The sequence below is a fragment of the Chrysochloris asiatica genome, unplaced genomic scaffold (genome assembly GCF_000296735.1).
Source record: "Chrysochloris asiatica unplaced genomic scaffold, ChrAsi1.0 scaffold00003, whole genome shotgun sequence".
Classification (NCBI taxonomy): domain Eukaryota; kingdom Metazoa; phylum Chordata; class Mammalia; order Afrosoricida; family Chrysochloridae; genus Chrysochloris; species Chrysochloris asiatica.
Window position 1 is genome coordinate 8,558,534 of NW_006408521.1, and position 18,217 is coordinate 8,576,750.

At 37.5% G+C, this 18,217-nt stretch overlaps 1 protein-coding gene across 2 annotated transcripts in view; it reads right to left on the reverse strand.

Moving 5' to 3' along the window:
- PRKG1 (protein kinase, cGMP-dependent, type I) overlaps window positions 1-18,217 on the reverse strand; it is a 1,720,113-nt gene that overhangs the window by 23,601 nt on the left and 1,678,295 nt on the right. For both annotated transcript variants that reach the window (XM_006831109.1, XM_006831110.1), the window contains exons 11-12: window positions 2,483-2,622; window positions 1,375-1,464 (exon numbers count right to left, since the gene is read on the reverse strand). In XM_006831109.1, the coding sequence (XP_006831172.1) occupies window positions 1,375-1,464; window positions 2,483-2,622 (230 nt within the window). The remainder of the gene's footprint in view (window positions 1-1,374; window positions 1,465-2,482; window positions 2,623-18,217) is intronic.

Here is an 18,217-nt window from a genome sequence, read left to right on the forward strand (position 1 = left end):
GCCACACCAGGAATCCAGAATATAATCAGGAATTAGAATACAAACAAATAGCATACCAACAGCCACTTGTTCCATTCCTGGACAGCTACAAAATAACACATTGTCAGAAATAACATGGCTCTCTAGGAGAGTCAAGATTATTTATAGCTAAACTTCAGGAAGGTGTTATCCAATGAAGAAAAGTCTGAGAGGCAGGTTGGCACAAATAAAGAAAAGGGAAAGATCTACAGATGAATGTTGAAATTAACACAAATGACACCTGAAGGATTATTACATATAAAAAAATAAAACTGTGCTGTGTTTTTGTTTGTTTTATTTTAGAAATGTATACTCTTCAGGTTGTTTATGGTCTGCGACATTTTATAGAATACAATTTTTTTAATGATAAGTTTTCTACCTACACACATCTGAGATGGAAAATTAAGACAACGAATTTTCAATTAAAAAAAAAAAAAACACCAAAAACTCACTACCTTGACCAAATTTACTGACCTTGAAGAGAAAAATGAGGTAAATCACCACATTTACTGACCTTGAACAGAAAATCAGACTACTGACATAAAATACTGTTTACCAGTGGGTTAATTTTTCCTAGGACTATTTAAAGGCTGAAATGGATGGCTGGAAACTTTTGATTATTTTAAAGCTAAAGGGACAGTGTAATGGTTGAGGAAAAAAGTTACATTGGAAAAAGTTGTCAGTGTTAGGAAAGGGAAGACTTCCCATCTATGAGTAAGAAGCATAACAATTAAAGTGATAGTTAATCTAGATTATCACTTTAAACCAAAAGTAATTATAATTCTCTGCATGTCGCAGCAATGAACTGAATTCCAGATACTTATCTGACTCCAACATCCATTCTAGACTAAGGTCTGTATATATACTTTGACAGGTATCATTTTTACTGAAGACTAACTTTGTCTCATTAAGCACTGGACTGCAAGATCAGTTTGAACCAAAAGATCAGCAGTTCAAACTCACCAGCCACTCCTTGGACACACCATATAGGGTAGCTATGAGTCAGTCCCGACTCGACGGCACTTAACAACATGTTTTATATCTATGACTCAGTCATATGTGTAGAGTGGGTTGTACCCCATGTTTACTTGATATTTTAAAACACAAGTATGTTGTTGTTAAGTGACACTGAGTCAGTTCTGACTCACAGAGACCTTGTATAGGGTTTCCATGGAGCGGCTGGTGGGTTTGAACCACGAACCTTGAGGTTAGCAATCCAGTGCTTATCTTACAGCACCAAAGTATATTTAAATGTTTGTGTGAAATTTTATACTTTGTAATATCTGAGTCTTCAGACAGAGCATCACAGCCAACAACACTTTCAGGCATATGACAGAAATTTCTTAAATATCCTACCTATCCCTGAGAATGGTCCAGAGTTCTCCACCTAGGCAAGCTTCCATCAACATGTACAAATATTTGCTGTCCTTGAATGTTCTATATAGTCTGTAAGTCACAAGCAAGAAAATAAAGGTTATAAACATTATTGTATTTGGAAGCATATAAATGTTTAGTCTACAATCTTATTCTTGATTCACCAAGTAGAAATTGTGTCACAAAGAGGACAATCTAATTCTACAGACAAGGTGAAGGAGCCTAACTATTTCCCACCATAGGTTTTTGTCTCTCCCTTGAATGGATTCAGCCAAAACTTATGGACAGAGTGCTTGTTGGGATTCCTCCTATTTCAATTTGGCTACTGTTAAAGTCTATATTCTTGAGCAATAAAAATAGACAAATGTACAGGATATAAAATAGATTATACTTAATCAAATACAAGCATATATGAAATCTGGGTGCTGTTCACATAAGTTCAGCCTATTCTCAGCAAGTTGTTGTTGTTGTTATTAAGTGTCCCTGAGTCGGTGCCAACTCATGGTGACTTTGTATAGGGTTTCTGAGACGCGTCTGATGAATTTGAACTTCCAACGAATTCCAGATTCAGTTGGAACTTCCAACCTTGTAGTCCAGGGCTTTTCCTAAAGCACCACACTAGGACTCCATTTTTAGCAAATACCACCAGCAAAGTAGTTAGAAAAGCTTCTCCTGTACACTTTAAAAAACAAAACAAAAATCTTCCCCATTTCTCTTTGCTCTCAAAATGTCTTCAGATCACTAAAGGTTAAATAATCTGGTTTGATATTTTGTTTTTTTTTAAGTGACAAAGGTCCACATGCAATTTGGAGTAACAGAAAGGGTAAGAATGGAATGCTTGCTATTTTCACAATTCCTTTGAGGAAAAACACCTTATTTTTGTAGAACATGATTCTCTTTTTTTTAAAAAATATGAATGAATAGAATGAAAGCGTTAGTTGTTTCTTTGTTTTAATCAAAGAAAACCATATAAGAAAAAAACCCATTTTGTGTATGTGACTGAAGTGTGCGGCTCGGGACTGTGCGGTGTGTGCCTGACATGTCACTCAGGGTTAGGCGGCGCCTCGAGTCCCAGGGGAAGAATCTCCACCTGACAATGAAGTCGGAATGAGCGCCCTGCATGATCTGCTTCTCTGAGCGGATGTGCTCTTGCTGTCTCGTATCCACAATGTGGCGTTTCTTGAGAATCTTCATAGCAAATGTTTTAGATTCTTCACTTTTCAACTGGACCTTAAAGACAGGCAGAAATGAGTAAGTGAGAAAATGCTAGTAGAGTTACTATAACAGAGCATATTCTTCTTCCCAATTTAACAGGGGTATGGAGCTCTGGGAGTGCCATCGAGTCAGTTCTGATCCATAACAACCCTGTAGAGCGTTTCCAAGAAGCAGCTGGTGAGCTTGAACCACCAACGTTGCAGTTCAAACCGACTTTATAATCCAGTACATTAAACCACAACACCACACCAGGACTCCTCTGGCAATGTTGTTGTTGTTGTAAAGTGTCATCGAGTCGATTACTACCCATAGTGACCCTATAAGGGTTTCAAAGGTGAGCTTGAACTGCCAACCTTGCAGTTCAAATGGCTTTGCAGTCTGACGCATTAACCCACAGTGCCACACCAGGACTCCTTCCTCTGGCAATGTAGTGGGTTACAAATAGGGTCGCTAACCGCAATGTCAGCAGTTTGCATTTACTAACTGCCTTGCAAGAGAAAGATGAAGCTTTCTGCTCTTGTAAAGATTTATAGCCTTGGAAACCCCATACAGGGACACTGTAAGTTGGAACCGATTCCACAGCACACCACCACCACCACCCTGGAGCATTTAAATGACACCCAACCATCACTTAAGTCACACAATAAATCCTTGCTAGAGCTGGGTTTGAGATATGGACTCCACAACTGTAGTTCAGTCTCTCTCCAATGTATAAGATAAATTTCAATTAACTGCATTATGAATTAGTTTGTGTTCATTTGGATAAGAAAAGTGAAAGTAGACTTGATTTGCCTCGAATTATTTAACTTCATTTTATACAATGTGTTTGAGTGTATTCTATATATTTTTTTTTCCTTTAATCAAAAAGGTAGAAGCTAATTTCTTGTACAATTTTTCTTCAGATGAGTGTGATAAAGGTAAGATCACTCGGGTCTTTTTGTTCTATTATAATGAAATGTACAAAGCCCTGGAGTTAGAAAACCAAAAGGGAATTTCATGTTTAGCATTATTCAAACTGAAAGAACTGAAGGATAAAAGTCAAGCTTTGACACAATATTGAAGGATCTATGTGCAAAATATTGACTAATGCAGGAAGCATCCAAAGAACTTGGAAGAAACACACTGAATCACTAGACCAAAAAGAAACTGTTGACGCTAAATCATTTCAGGAGATAGCATATGATCAAGAACCAGTGGCACTGAAGGAAGAAGTTCAAGCTGCACTGAAAGCATTAGTGAAGAAACACAGTTCCAGGTATTGACGAAATGACAACTGAAATTTTTCAACAAACTGATCCACTACTGGAAGCACTCACTAGTCTATGCCAATAAATTTGGAAGACAGCTATTTGATCATCTGACTGGGAAAGATCCATATTTGTGCCATTCCAAAGAAATGTAAGCCAACAGAAGATGGAAATCATCTAACAATATAATTAGCATCACACACAAGTCAAATTTGGCTGACAATTTTACAGCAGCATATCCACAGTGAGTTTCCAGAAATTCAAGGTGGATTCAGCAAAGGACATGGAATGAGGGACAACACTGTTGATATCAGATGGAAGTTGGCTGAAAGCAGAGAATTCCAGAAAGATGCTTACTTGTACTTTATTAACTATTCAAAGGCATTAGACTATGTGGAACATAACAAACTATAGATAACAGTTCCAAGAATGAGTATTCCAAAACACTTCAATGTACTCAAGAGGAACATCATGTAGACCAAGAGGCAGTCAAGCAGAGTAAGAAACTACTGCATGATTTAAAAATCAGAAAAAATATGGACCAGGATTGCATTCTTTCACCATACTTGTTCAGTCAACATGCTGAGCAAATAATCTGAGAAGCTGTATTATATGAAGAAGAATTGGATTCCAGGAAGATTCATTAAAAACTCATTAACTGATTAACAAATATATGCACATGACACAGCTTGCTTGCTGAAAGCAAAGAGGACTGTGAATGAAGATCAAAGACTACAGCCTTCAGTATGGATTACAACTCAATGAAACTAAAACAAAACTCCTCACAGTTAAGACCAATAAAAGAAAATCATGGTAAATGTAGAAAAGATTGAAGTTGTCAAAAAGTTCATTTTACTCAGATCCATAACCAATGTTCATAGATGCAGCAATCAAGAAATCAAAGTGTTGCTGGAAAAATCCTCCTTCCAGTGTTAAAGACCAGAGACGTCACTTTGAGAACTAAGGTGTGTGTGACCCATGTCATGGTAGTTTCAGTCTCCTCATGTTCATGTGAAAGCAGGGCAATGAATAAGGAAAACCAGTGAATAATTGATACATTTGAATTATGGTATTGGAGAAGAATATTGGAAGTACCATGGACTGCCATTAGAACAAACAAATCTGTCTTGGAAAAAATATAGTCAGAATGCTCCTTGAAAGCAAGGAACACAAGACTTCGGACAGACTGTCAGGAGGGACCAGTTCCTAGAAAAGGACATGATGCTTGGTAAAGTAGAGTGGAAGAGTCTTTAAAAAAGGAGGAGTCCAGTAAGAAGTTGACAATGCTTCCAATAAGAAAGTTGACAATGAATCCATGCCTCTGTTTGGACCCACATGCTGCCCAATGGCTCTGGAGTGAGCTAGGGACCATGGAATGGGCTACATGCCATTCCTTAGACCAGCAGCTGTTCTGGTTTCACTTCCTTCCAAGGAATTTAAACAAGGTGAATTGTAAAGAAAGGAAGAAAGCTAATAGAACTGATCTATAATAGCACTTGGTGCTATTGAAAATCAGAACCCTAAAACAGAAAATCAGTAGCAAACAGTTGACATCATTCAGAACTAAAGAAAGCATTGGAGAAATAACATGACAAGAATTTCTGCTTTCCAGCTAATGTATAGTTGATGTCTCTTTAGTTGTTAATTGCTTACTTCCTTTTCAATATATGTAGATTGAATTCAACCTGAAAGGACAATAACTTGGCAAGTTCCTTAGGAGGGAACATGAGGACACTTCAAATAAATGGACTATGGTTTGCTGCCAGCATTTGTGAATTTGTATGAAAGGCTGGAGGGGAAAACAGGTGTTTAAAATGCCTTCAACAGCTGAAGACCCTTTATTTTGTCTGTGAAACTCTTTAAGATGACAGATTAGTGTAATACAAATGAATTCAGTTGTAGTTAATAATAAAACACTAAATTTGAAAACTCACTTCTAAAAGAAATCTGAACAGATAGGAAAGATAGCATAAAGAAAAGAGCTATGACAGAGAAGAAACAAAAAATTATATTTCTTCTTTCAAGTGTAACCCAGTCAAATTACTGAGGACTTTCAAGTAGTTCATACAACTGATGTTAAAATTACGCTCTTTGAGAGGATAGCGTCCAATTTTAACTGTGCACAAGATAGGCGTTAAGAACTTGGTCTTTAGTTTCAAAGATTCTAGGCTTAAACCCTATGTCCACCTAGCCTCTGTGAGTTTTTGGGGCCAGTAACTTCATTCCTTGATTCCCAGTGTTTGATGAAGATAATACCACACAGAAAGTTACTGTGATCTTAAATGAGAATATGGCACCAGATGGAAAACCATGGATGGCTACTCTGCTTACATCTTTGCCCCATTCAACAATATCTTCTAGATTATTGTTATTGTTCAGTGTCGTCGAGTTAGTTCAGACTCATAGAGACCCTGTATAGGGTTTCCTAAAAGCAGTGGTGGGCTTAAACTGCCAATCTTGTTGTTCGCAGCCCAGTGCTGATCCTAAATACCGTACCAGCAGAATAGATCAAATATTGCTTTTTAATCAAATTCTTATCATGGTATTGGTTTTAGAACCCTTTACTAGTTTCTCATTTCTCTCATGGTAAAGTCATTGCAAAGGTCTAACATCATGTAGACTCTTGTTACCACTCGGATTGATCTTTCCCATCTGCTTGAGTTACACTGGTCACTTTATTTTTCCTTGATCCTATCAAACAAGTTCCTGCCTCAGTCCATTTTCAGTTGCAGTCTCTCACAGATCTCCTCAGATCTGTGCTCAAATGTTTCCTAATTAGTCTCCTCTCACATCAGTCTAAGGAACTCTGATGGCGAAGTGGTTACGAGTTGGGCTGCTAACCTCAAGGTCAGCTAGTTTGAAACTACCAGCGGTTCTGCAGGAGAAATATGAGGCTCCCTGCTCCCATAAAGATTTACAGCCTTGGAAACCCTATACAGGGTCGCTATGAGTTGGAACCAACACCACCCAAACCACCACACCAGTATATACAAAAGAGTAATCACCCCTCCTGCTTCCATTATTTAGTGTTCTCTGGAGTCCTGGTGTGGTGCTGTGGGCTAATGTGTCAGAATGCAAAGTGTTTTGAACTGCAAGGTCGGTGGTTCAAGCTCACCAACTGCTCCTTGGAAACCCTATACAGGGTCGCTATGGGTTGGAACTGACTCCTCAGCACTTAATAGTAACACCGTAACTCTTGAATTAAAGTATTGGTGTAGCACTGTAGGGTAACGCACTGGACGATAGTCTATGGAACTTGACATTAAGCTCTGTATTTTTACTTCCCCCCATAAAAGCTCTGTATTTTTACTTCCTTGTGAGATATTTTAAAGGTCTGACTGGTTTACCTTGTACCCTAAGCATAACTTTAAGGGCCAAATCATCTACTGGGACAAAGGAGCATGCTAGCTCTATGAGAAAGCTGAATTTAGAGTCCCAAAGAACCAAGTATGCTCAACATCCCAGAATAAGTTCTGTCTGCTTCTACCAAAGGCCTTTGCACTGAAATCCATATTGAAGAAATGGGCCAGACACACCAAGTTAGCATATGACCCCTCCTAAATGAGGCATTTCCTGGAAAGTCCCAGCTATTCCTATGAATACCCATGATACCTTTTCTCTACTCCAAACCTTTTAAACCCTGGTAAAACAACAACAACAAAAGTAATTTAAGGAGTCCTGGTGTGGTTCTGTGGGTTAATGCACCAGACTGCAAAGCCATTTGAACTGCAAGGTTGGCAGTTCAAGCTCACCAGCTGCTCCTTGGAAACCCTGTTCAGGGTCGCTATGGGTCAGAACCGACTCGATGGCACTTCACAACCAAGTCATTTAGGGAAATGGGGGTTAAGCATTGTGTTAAGGCCTCCCTATCTCAGCTTACAAGACACTTTCCTATAACAAACACTTGTCTGTATGGAAACCCTGCCTTGCTGACTATTCTTAAGCAAGACCCCTCTCGTGAGGGCAAAGATGAGATAGCACTCCCTGTAACAAAGTCTGTTTGTAGCTGCTGTCTTCACTTGATGCCAGTGTGTTTCACTGCTCACTTTGAGCTTAACAGTACAAAAACAAGAGAAGCTACAATTAAAAAAAACATGCAGTATTTTCCCTTATTTCTTCTTTCTAAAAGTATCCTCAATTACACATGATGGGCAAAAAATATTTGTTATGTGCTACCACTGTACAGCAGAGGAAGTTGTTCAAACAGAACAAGGGAAAACTGAATGGTTTCCAATTATGAAAGGTGTGCACTGGGGTTGTATTTTTTTCGCCATACTTATTCAATCTGTATGCTGAGCAAATAATCTGAGAAATAGGATTATATGATGACAAACATATATGATGACAAACATGGCATCAGGATTGGAGGAAGACTCATTAACAACCTCTGATATGCAGATGATACAACCTGGCTTCCTGAAAACAAAGAGGACTTAAAACATTTACTGATGAAGATCAAAGAGCACAGCCTTCAGTATGGGTTGCATTTCAATATCAAAAAAACAAAATTCCACACCACTGGACTAATAAACATCATTCATATAAACAGTGAAAAGATTGAAATCATCAAAGACTTCCTTTTGCTTGGATCAACCATCAACACTCATAGAAACAGTAGTCAAGAAATCAAACGACATATTGCACTAGGCAAATCTCCTGCACAAACCCTCTTTAAAGTGTTTCAGAGCAAAGATGTCAGTTTGAGTACTAAAGTGTGCCTGACCCAAGCCAGGTAATTTCAATAACCTCATAAGCATGCAAAAGTTGGACAGTGATTAAGGAAGACAGTAGAAAAATTTATGCATTTGAGTTACGGTGTTGGAGGAGAATTTTGAAAATACCGTGGACTGCCAAAACAATAAACAGATCTGTGTTGGAAGAAGTACAGCCAGAATGCTCCTGGGAAGCCAGGATGATCAGACTTCATCTCTTGTACTTCAGATTAATTATCAGGGAGACCAAGGATTAATTATCAGGGAGACCAAGGTAAAATGGAGGGTCTAAGAAAAAAAGGAGGACCCCCAACGAGATGTATTGGCAGAATGGCAGAAGCAATGGGCTCAGGCTTAGCAATGATTATGAGGTTGGCCCAGAACCAGACAGCTCTTCATTCTCTTATGCATAGGGCTGCTATGAGTGGGTACCGACTCGATGGTGCCTAACAACAACACTATACAGGAAATATAAATAGACTAAGATGCATCAACCATTAATTTTCAGTTTTTATTTTTACAGGATGCTTTCCTAATCTTTGAAAACTAAATATTTTTCTGCTTTTAATATTTACATTGGAACCATGAGTTTTTGGTAATGGAAGGCATTTCAAATGATACGGAAAACACTTTTTTTGAAGTGATAGGGATTTTTACACAATTTGAGGGACACATATGTACCAATGGACCTCTGGATCTCAGGTTTGGTGGGATGAGGTCCATTTTTTCAGATTAATGTGGTTCTGCATGCCCCCACGATATGACAGCACACACTAAGAGTGGGATAGCAGCTTCCCAGTACACTCCAGAATAAAAAAATTTAGATTGGCCTTCCAAAGTGTGTGGAGAAATTCTGTTATTTATCAATTCTATTTTTCCATGAGCTTTTTGAAACTCCTTATGTGTCAGGGGTCATGAAAGGGTTAACTTTGTATCTGTATTTGTGTGTGTGTGTGTGTGTGCTTTCTCTGATGACTAGGATGTGATATTGTTTATCATTGTTGTTGCTGTTGTTAAGTACCATAGAGTTCATTCTAACTCATATCAAGAACAGACAGCTTCATGTTTCTCCCATGGAGCTGCTAGGGGTTTGAACTGCTGACCTTGTGGTAGATTAATAAAATTATCTCAAAGATAACACCCACTTGATGAACTATTTCTTTAGGTTCAATTAGCTCTTGAGACCATGCTGATCTATTTGGACCCAATTTTCTTAGATTTTAGACTCTTTAGTTTCCTTCCAGCTAATAGAGTCAACCATTTTTACTGTAATAGCTTGTCCACTCCAATGTTTTATTTTATTTTTTACTATAGTCAAGCTATATGCTTAAAAAAAGAAAAAAGTTACCTACTTTGCCTATTCCTTTAAAATCATAAAACTCACTGCTGTTGAGATGATGCCAACTCCTAGCAACCCTAAAGGACAGAGTAGAGTACTCAAGTGCTCAAGGCTGCTTTATGCAAGCAGGATGCCCAGTCTTTCTCCCTCAGAACATCTAATGGGTTCTAATCACTGGCATTTCAGTTAGCCCACTGAGCCACCAGGGCTCTCCCTTTTAATAACATTGAACTTTAAATTAGGAAGAATCTATATTGGACAATATAAGGGTAAGTCAAAAAACATCGCTACAAATCCATGTTGTTTTTGCGGTCATTGTTAAATGGCTTCCAGAAAGTTCTGACTCATAGAGACCCTGCATAGGATTTCTGAGGAGCAGCAAGTAGGTCTGAACCATCAGCGTTACAGTTAGCAGTCCAGTGCTTATCCTACAGCACTGTACCAGGACATCACAAATTCATAAAAATCTTTATTAAACAAAAAAAAAATCAAAATTTTGAAACTATTGTCTCTTGGCATGTCCTCCATCTAGGTTTATCCATTTCTGAAGGTTGTGTTTCCATCACTCAAGCCCTTCCCCAAAGAATTCTGGATTCATATGCCTCAAAATGGAAGTTTTCAATGATCTTTGATTTGGGGGAACAAAAAGAAGCCTGAAGGGGCAAAATCACTGTTGTATTGTGAATAGGGTAAGGTTTCCCAACTAAATTCTTAAAGGACAGCCTTTGCTGCCCTGGAGAAATGGGCAGGTGCACTGTGATAGGGAAAAAATCCTTGGCACAATTTTCCTGGCTTTTTTCTCACCAGTGAAGATTGTAGATTTCTCAAAACATCTTCGTAATAAGCCCCATGATTTTCTTTTGTCCTTCAAAAAAATTACCAACATTATCCCTTTGGAACGTCAAAAAAAAGTCACCTCCTGAGCTGACCAGTCTGCGTTAAACTGAAATGTCCCAACAGATCCCCTCAGAAGCCACCATTACTACTGGACCCTTCATTTGAAATTTCCCTAAAGAGGCTAAGACAAGTACATTACTGAGAGATCTGTAGCCATCACTAATTGCAGAGCTATATTAGATATATTTGAACACATTTTGTTTGGAATAAATATGTGAATGTATAAAATGAAACTCTAGTAACAGTACTTTTTGGCATACTCTTATAAAGGTGCCATCAAGAGATGGTGAGAACAAAATGGAACATAGCCTTTAATAAACATATAAGCGCTAGGCACTTCCACATGCATTATTTCACTTAGTCCCAAATTCAGTGTTTGATGGCAGGAAAAAGATGGGGTTTTATGAAGGCTTTATCATCATCAACAAGAGAATCAAATGTTAATAGAGTTCATTTGTTGTTAAGTGCCGTTGAATCAGTTCTGACCCATAGCGACCCTGTACCGTAGGTGTCAAAAGTAGTACTGTATATGAGTTTTCTCACAGAAACCCTCTGAGATACTATTATCATTCCCATTTTTCATAAAAGCAAACGAATGATGACCAGAAAGGTTTGAATTTTGCTCAAGGTATGACACTGTGGGTTAATGAGCTGGACTGCAAGGTTGGTTTGCATTGGAACTGACTCGACAGCACTTGACAACAACAACCAAACTATAAAGTGGCAAAACTGGGTTCACAGCGGCTCTGTATAGGGTTTTCTAGAAGTGGCTGGTGAGCTTGAACTGCCAACCTTGTGGTTCAAATGACCACGAGGTCAAGTGCTTATCTTATAGCACCACTTTTACTGTTGTTGTTAAGTTCTGTTGAGTCAATTCCAACCCATAGCAACCATGTATAGCGTTTCTGAGGCTGTAAATCTTTACGGGAGCAGAAAGCCTCATCTTTCTCCCGTGGAACAAGTGGTAGTTTCAAACTGCTAACCTTAACGGACTACTTTAGAGGTCAATAAATTGGATAATTCATAAATTATTTAGGAGAAAAGTTGCACCATTAGTTTGGTTTGGGGAGAAGAATCAAATCTTATTGCCATTTTCTTAGGCATTTGTAGGGACTGTAATGTATGAGCCATCATTTGGAGTCTCTGAATGTTTCAATCTTGTAAGGACAAACCAAGGGTCAGAGTGACAGGGGATAGAAAGAGGATGGTGTTAACTGAATGGTGGCAGATGGTTACAGACAATGAAAGGTCAATAAATTTTACAGAGATTATTGGAATTCAGCTTTATTAGTTATTTACTTGATGTTACTGCTGTTAAGTGCCCTAGAGTCAGTTCCAACTCCTATAGACCCTATATAGGGTTTTTGAGGCTGTACATTTTTATGAGAGTAGAAAGTCTCATCATCTTTCTCCCAAAGTGACTGACTGGTGGGTTTGAACTACTGACTTTGTGGTTAGCAGTCCAGTGCTAACCATACAGCCCATCTGCTGAAGCTTTCAGGTTTGTCTTTACTCAGCTAGCTTGGAAGCCATCCTATGGTCTGAGGTCATCTTCCTTCTTTGCACTCTGCAAATAGCCGGCTGGTTCCAGGGTGTACAGTCCTTACTCAGAATCTGTACTTCTAATTTACACTGAAATGCCGAAAGCTTCAGAGGACTCCAAGCTCCTAACCGTAAGCCTAAGTGCCAGAAGACTGCTTTTTTCCCCCGTGAACTCAACAAAGAAAATTTGTTATGCTAAAGTGAATTCTATGAATAAGAGGCCCATCAAAATTTTTCTCCTGATAGAAGTATAAAAAACTCTAAATTATTAAAAAAAAAAAAAAAAAAAAATCTGGGTTGAATGGTTAAAGAGAGACTGGAGGAACCGAAGAGTATGACCTCAACCATCCTTCCGTCTCGAGCAGAACTCACTTCATTATGCTTTGGTTTCTTTTTGTTGATGCCATGTGTTTTCAGTAAGGGAAGGCATGCTGAAACCAAGGGAAAATTATTTTAAGGTAATAGGGGTTTTCTTACCATTACACGGGGCACATATGTCCCAAGAGGACTCTGGTAGTAGGATTAGTGGGGTGAAGCCTATTCAGATCATTCCAGGTGGCAGCAGCACATACTACAAGTGGGATAAAACTTTCCCAAGAAACCCATGAGGCTGCATTATATGTCTCAAGGGTCATGCAAGGTTTAAAAGTGACTCAGTAACACTGGTTGTGAGTTGGTCCTTAGAATATGCATTAAGTCCAAAACTTGTAATTAAAATGATTTTGTAAATAGAATATTATAGGACTCATTACTATGCACCATATCTGCATATTGTGCCTAAAATTAAATTTCTATGCACTTCATAAAAGAACTGCTCACTTACTGCACTCCAGGTTATTGAAAGCTATACACAAAAGTAATGAGGGGGGCTCTAGAAAAGCTTCACATATTCTTATTAGTGAAAATGTAAAACTGAATTCTAATAAGAATATGACAAGTCATATAACTTCAGCTCACCCTTCGACTATGAGCTACCAAACTAGATTATTTCTGTAGACTTGTCACATGTGGAAAATTTTGTGAATTTATAATTTGACATCAAATTATGTGTTTTCAAATCATGGTAATTACACTAAACACTATGGAAACAACCCAACAAATATTTGGCCATCACTTGAGACAAAGAGAAAAAGAGAAAGCTGCCCAAATAACACAAGGCAGCTTAAGGAAACTAAAAATTCACTCTGAAAACATAATCTTGGGTTGACAGTGTATGTATTCTCTTTAGAGGTGGAAGTTTTTTCTGTTCTCTAGACTCCAACATCTGAATGATCAATTTTCTATCAGAAGGTAATATGCATGTTACTAACTTTCAAAGCATATGCATTCAATTAAAAATAGCAGTAGAGTATTAAGAATAAAGAAGCCCTGGTGGTACTATAGGATAAGCAGTGGACTACTAGCCATAGGTTCAAACCCACTAGCTGCTCCATGGGTAACAGATGAGAATTTCTGCTCGGGGAAAGACTGACAGAGTTGACTCGATGGCAGTGGGCTTGAATATGGTTTGGGTTACAAAAAGGGCATTAAAACAGAGTCCAAGGTATAAAGAAATCTAGACAGAGCCATCACAATCCTAGTAAATGAAAAACAACCCAATAGGGACAGACCTGGTGTGGTACTAGGGGATACACATGGCACTGTGAACCATCAGATCAGCAGTTCAAACCCACCAACTGTTCCCTGGAAACCCTTTGCAGGGTTGCTATGACTTGGAAATGACTCAATGGCACACAACAACATCAATAGAAAGAGAATGGCAACATTATTTCTGAACAAAATAGCATACAATCTTTATCAGATAGTATAGATATGTGGCACAGAATAAAGAAAAAATTTTTTATTTTTAATTCATGGTAATTTTAAGACTGGAAGGATATAGCTTTATAAGCAATCTTGAAACAACTTAGTAATGTTTTATGGTTAAAGACTTAAGTAACCCACACCACATTAAGAGCAAGTTGAACTTATTGAATCTATGCAAGTTTTACAATGAAAAGTCCTATCAAAGTGACAAAGGAAAAAAGAGAAAGAAGGGAGGAAGGAGAATAGAAAGAGTGAGCTAGTTCTCTTAAGTTAACTAAAATAGGCTAATGGTCCACACGAAAACTTCAACCATCAAGAAAACCATACAGAAACCATTGTTGATGTTGTTGTTGCTGTTGCTGTTGTTAAGTGCCCTCAAGTCGACTCCGACTCATAGCGACCCTGTATAGGGTTTCTGAGGAGCAGCTGGTGAATTTGAACTGTCGACCTTACAGTTCAAACTGACCTTGCAGTCCAGTGCATTATTCTGCAGTGCCACACCAGGACTCCTTAAGTAAACCATTAGACTGTCTATAAATGAATAAAAAGTAGTTCTAGCTGCTAACCTTAAGGCTGGCAGTTCAAACTCATCAGCCACCACTCATGAACCCTATACAGGGTTGCTATGAGTTGGAACTAAATCAGTGGCAGTTAACAACAACAACAACATCAGATACTAGCCTCATTCAGGCCAGTACCTGATCTTATCCAGGTCAGTATCTGATAAGACTGTAGAAAGTTTCATAGTAATAGGAAATTAGTGGGAAATGATGGACACGATACAGCTAGTTCTGATGTGATGCTGTACGATAAACATGGACTGCTAACCACAAGGGTAGCAGTTAAAACCCACCAGCTCCTCCTTGGAAACCCTATACAGGGCCTCTATAGGTCAGAACCTAAGGAGTTCTGGTAGCATAGTGGTTAAGAATCAGGCTGCTAACATTAAGGTCTGCAGTTCGAAACGACCAGCTGTTCTACAGGAGAAAGATGAGGCTTTCTGCTCCCGTAGAGATTTACAGTTTTAGAAACCCTATACAGGGTCTCTATGAGTTGGAACCGACTCCACAGCACACCACCACCACAACCATAGGTCAGAACCTACTCGACGGCACTTAACAAACAACATGAGTCAGAACCAACTGCATTTAAAACAACAACAGAGATACTGGCCTCAGATTCTGTGTTTAGGAAACAACTTAAGGTTCTGCTCTGCCGCAGATGCCTTAAAACTATTTGTCTCCAATTGAATCGCATTCCCTGCCCTATTGTTCTGGTGCATGTAGTAACCATGAGTAGAGGGCCTACTCCACAGCAACCTAACCAATCAAACATTCCACTTCATTTATCACCACAACCACCATCATTATTGTGCTTCTTAGTTTAACGGTTTAACAGAGCTGAAAACAGATGTAAAATATCCATCCATTTGAGAAGGCATAAAGTTGCTGCACATTAAAGAATTAAATATTTAAACCCATACTGAACATGTAAAAATTTTTAGCATGATACGAAATTCTAGTGCAACAAAATATACACCAGAAAAGGCAAATCATCAGAGATAAAAAGTAGATTAGGATTGCCTGGGGATGGCAGCAAACAAAGGGAGTATGTGAGTTAACAGGAACGCGAGAAATGGTCTAAAATCGGACTGTGGTGATTTATACACTCAAATGGGAAACTTTTATGGCATACAGATTATACCTCAATAGAGCTGTTAAATATTTTTTAAAGAAATCATTGTTTATCTATATTTTCTAGTTATTTACTGTGAAACTTATGTATTTAATTTACATTTCAAGGAATTAAGAGTCAGAAATGTGTTTCTTTCTGGCTTAATTTCCCTGTTAGTCAAAAACTATAGCATCTGTACTCTGATACCTATGAGATATTTATGGCATATAAATTATACCTCAGTACAGTTTTTAAATGTTAAATTAATGGTATTTAAAATTTTTATTCATAATTTGTAAGTTCTTTACCTGTCACTTATTCAAAGTCCTAATTGTTTTAAAAGTAGGATCATATGTCCCTTAAAAAATATATACAATTAACATATAACTCTTTAAAAATATATCTAGAAGAAATTTTTTTTTAATTCCTTGAATCAAGTTAGAACAAAAACAACATACCAAAACCTTTGTTACTGTTGTTTTTAAGTACCTTTGAGTCATTTCTGACTAACAGCAACCTTGTAAAGGCCTTCCAAGGCTTCTGAAATCTTTATAGGAGCAGAAAGCCTCATCTTCCTTAACTCAACATCTCCAACAATTAGAAAAAGAGCAGCCAAGTAAGCTTACAACCTTACAGCCAGAAGAAAAGAAATAATAAGTATTAGAACTGAAATAAATGAAACAGAAAGCAGATAAACAGAATCAATAAGGCAAGAAGTTGGCTCCTTAAAAGGATTGATAAAATCAACAAACTACTGCCAAATCTAACAAAAGTAAAGAAGAAGCTACAAGTAAAATAAGTAAAACATGATATGGATGACATCACAACAGAAACAACTGAAATTAAAAAGAAATAACAGAATATGTATAGAACTGTGCTCCAACAAATTTGAGAATCTAGAAGAAATGAACAAATTTTTAGAAACACAAAACCTACCTAAACTAACACACACTGAAGTAGAAAACATAAACAGACCTGTAACAAAAGAAGAAACTGAAGAAGTCCTTAAACTCTAAACAAAAAACATCCCAGCCCAGACGGCTTTATTAGTGAGTTCTACCAAACATCCAAAGAAGAGTTGACACCAATTCTACTCAAATTATTCCAAACTACAGAACAGGATGGAAAACTCCTGAATTCATTTCATGAAGCAAACATACATAATTCTGCTACCAAAACCAGGCAAAGACATCAAAAAAAAAAAAAATTATAGACAAATATCCATCATGTACATAGATGTAAAAATTCTCAAAAAAGTCTTAAACCAATGGAATCCGAAAACATCGTAAGAGTATGCAAGGATGGTTCTATATTAGAAAAATAAGGAAACCGCCACATAAATAAAGCAAAGGAAAAGAAACACATGATCATATTGATTGATGTGGAAAGGTACTTATCAAAATCCAACATCAATTTCTGTTAAAAACACTTAACAAAACAGGAATTGAAGGGAAATTTCTCAACATAATTAAGGAAATATATACAAATGTAAGAGTCAACATTATTCTCAATGGAGAGAAACTAAGAGTATTCCCTTTGTGAACCGGAACCAGACAAGGATGCCCTTCATCACACTCCTAGTCAATATTATGCTGGAAGTCTCATCCAGAGGTGCCAGACAAGAAAGAGAATTTAAAAGCATCCAAATTGTCAAAGAAGAAGTAAAAGTCTATTTGCAGATGATATGATCCTAAACACAGAAAATCCCAAAGACTAAGTAAGAAAATTACTGGAACTCACTGAAAGATTTAGCAAAGTGGTAGAGTACTAGATCAACATACAAAAATCAGTTTAATTTCTTAACGCTAATAAAGAGAGCTCTAAAAAGGGAAATCAGGAAAACAATACCATTTATAATAACTACCCAAAAGATAAAAAAGTTAGGAATATATGTAACCAGCTAAACAAAAGACATATATACAAAGAAAATTACAAAATCTTTTACTACAAGAATCCAAAAGAGAACTACAAAATGAAAGAACCTATCATGCTCATGGATAGGAAGACTTAACATTGTGAAAATGTCAATACTACCTAAAGCAATCTATAGATAAAATGCAATCTCAATGCTGGTTCCAACATCATTCTTTACAAAGGTGAAAAAACTAATCACCAGCTATATATGGAAAGGAAAGATACCCCAGGTAAGCAAAGCATTATTAAAAATCTCAAAAACACAGTCACAGTAGTCAAAACAGTCTGGTACTGGTACAATGAAAGACATATAGATCAATAGAACAGAGTTGAGAACCCATTAACAAATCCATCTACCTACACTCAAATTTTAATACACGCTATTAAAAGATTCACTGGGCAAATTATTGAATGATGCAGAATGCATCAAGAAAAGATGGAAGGAATACACAGAGTCATTGTACCAAAAGGAAATGGTT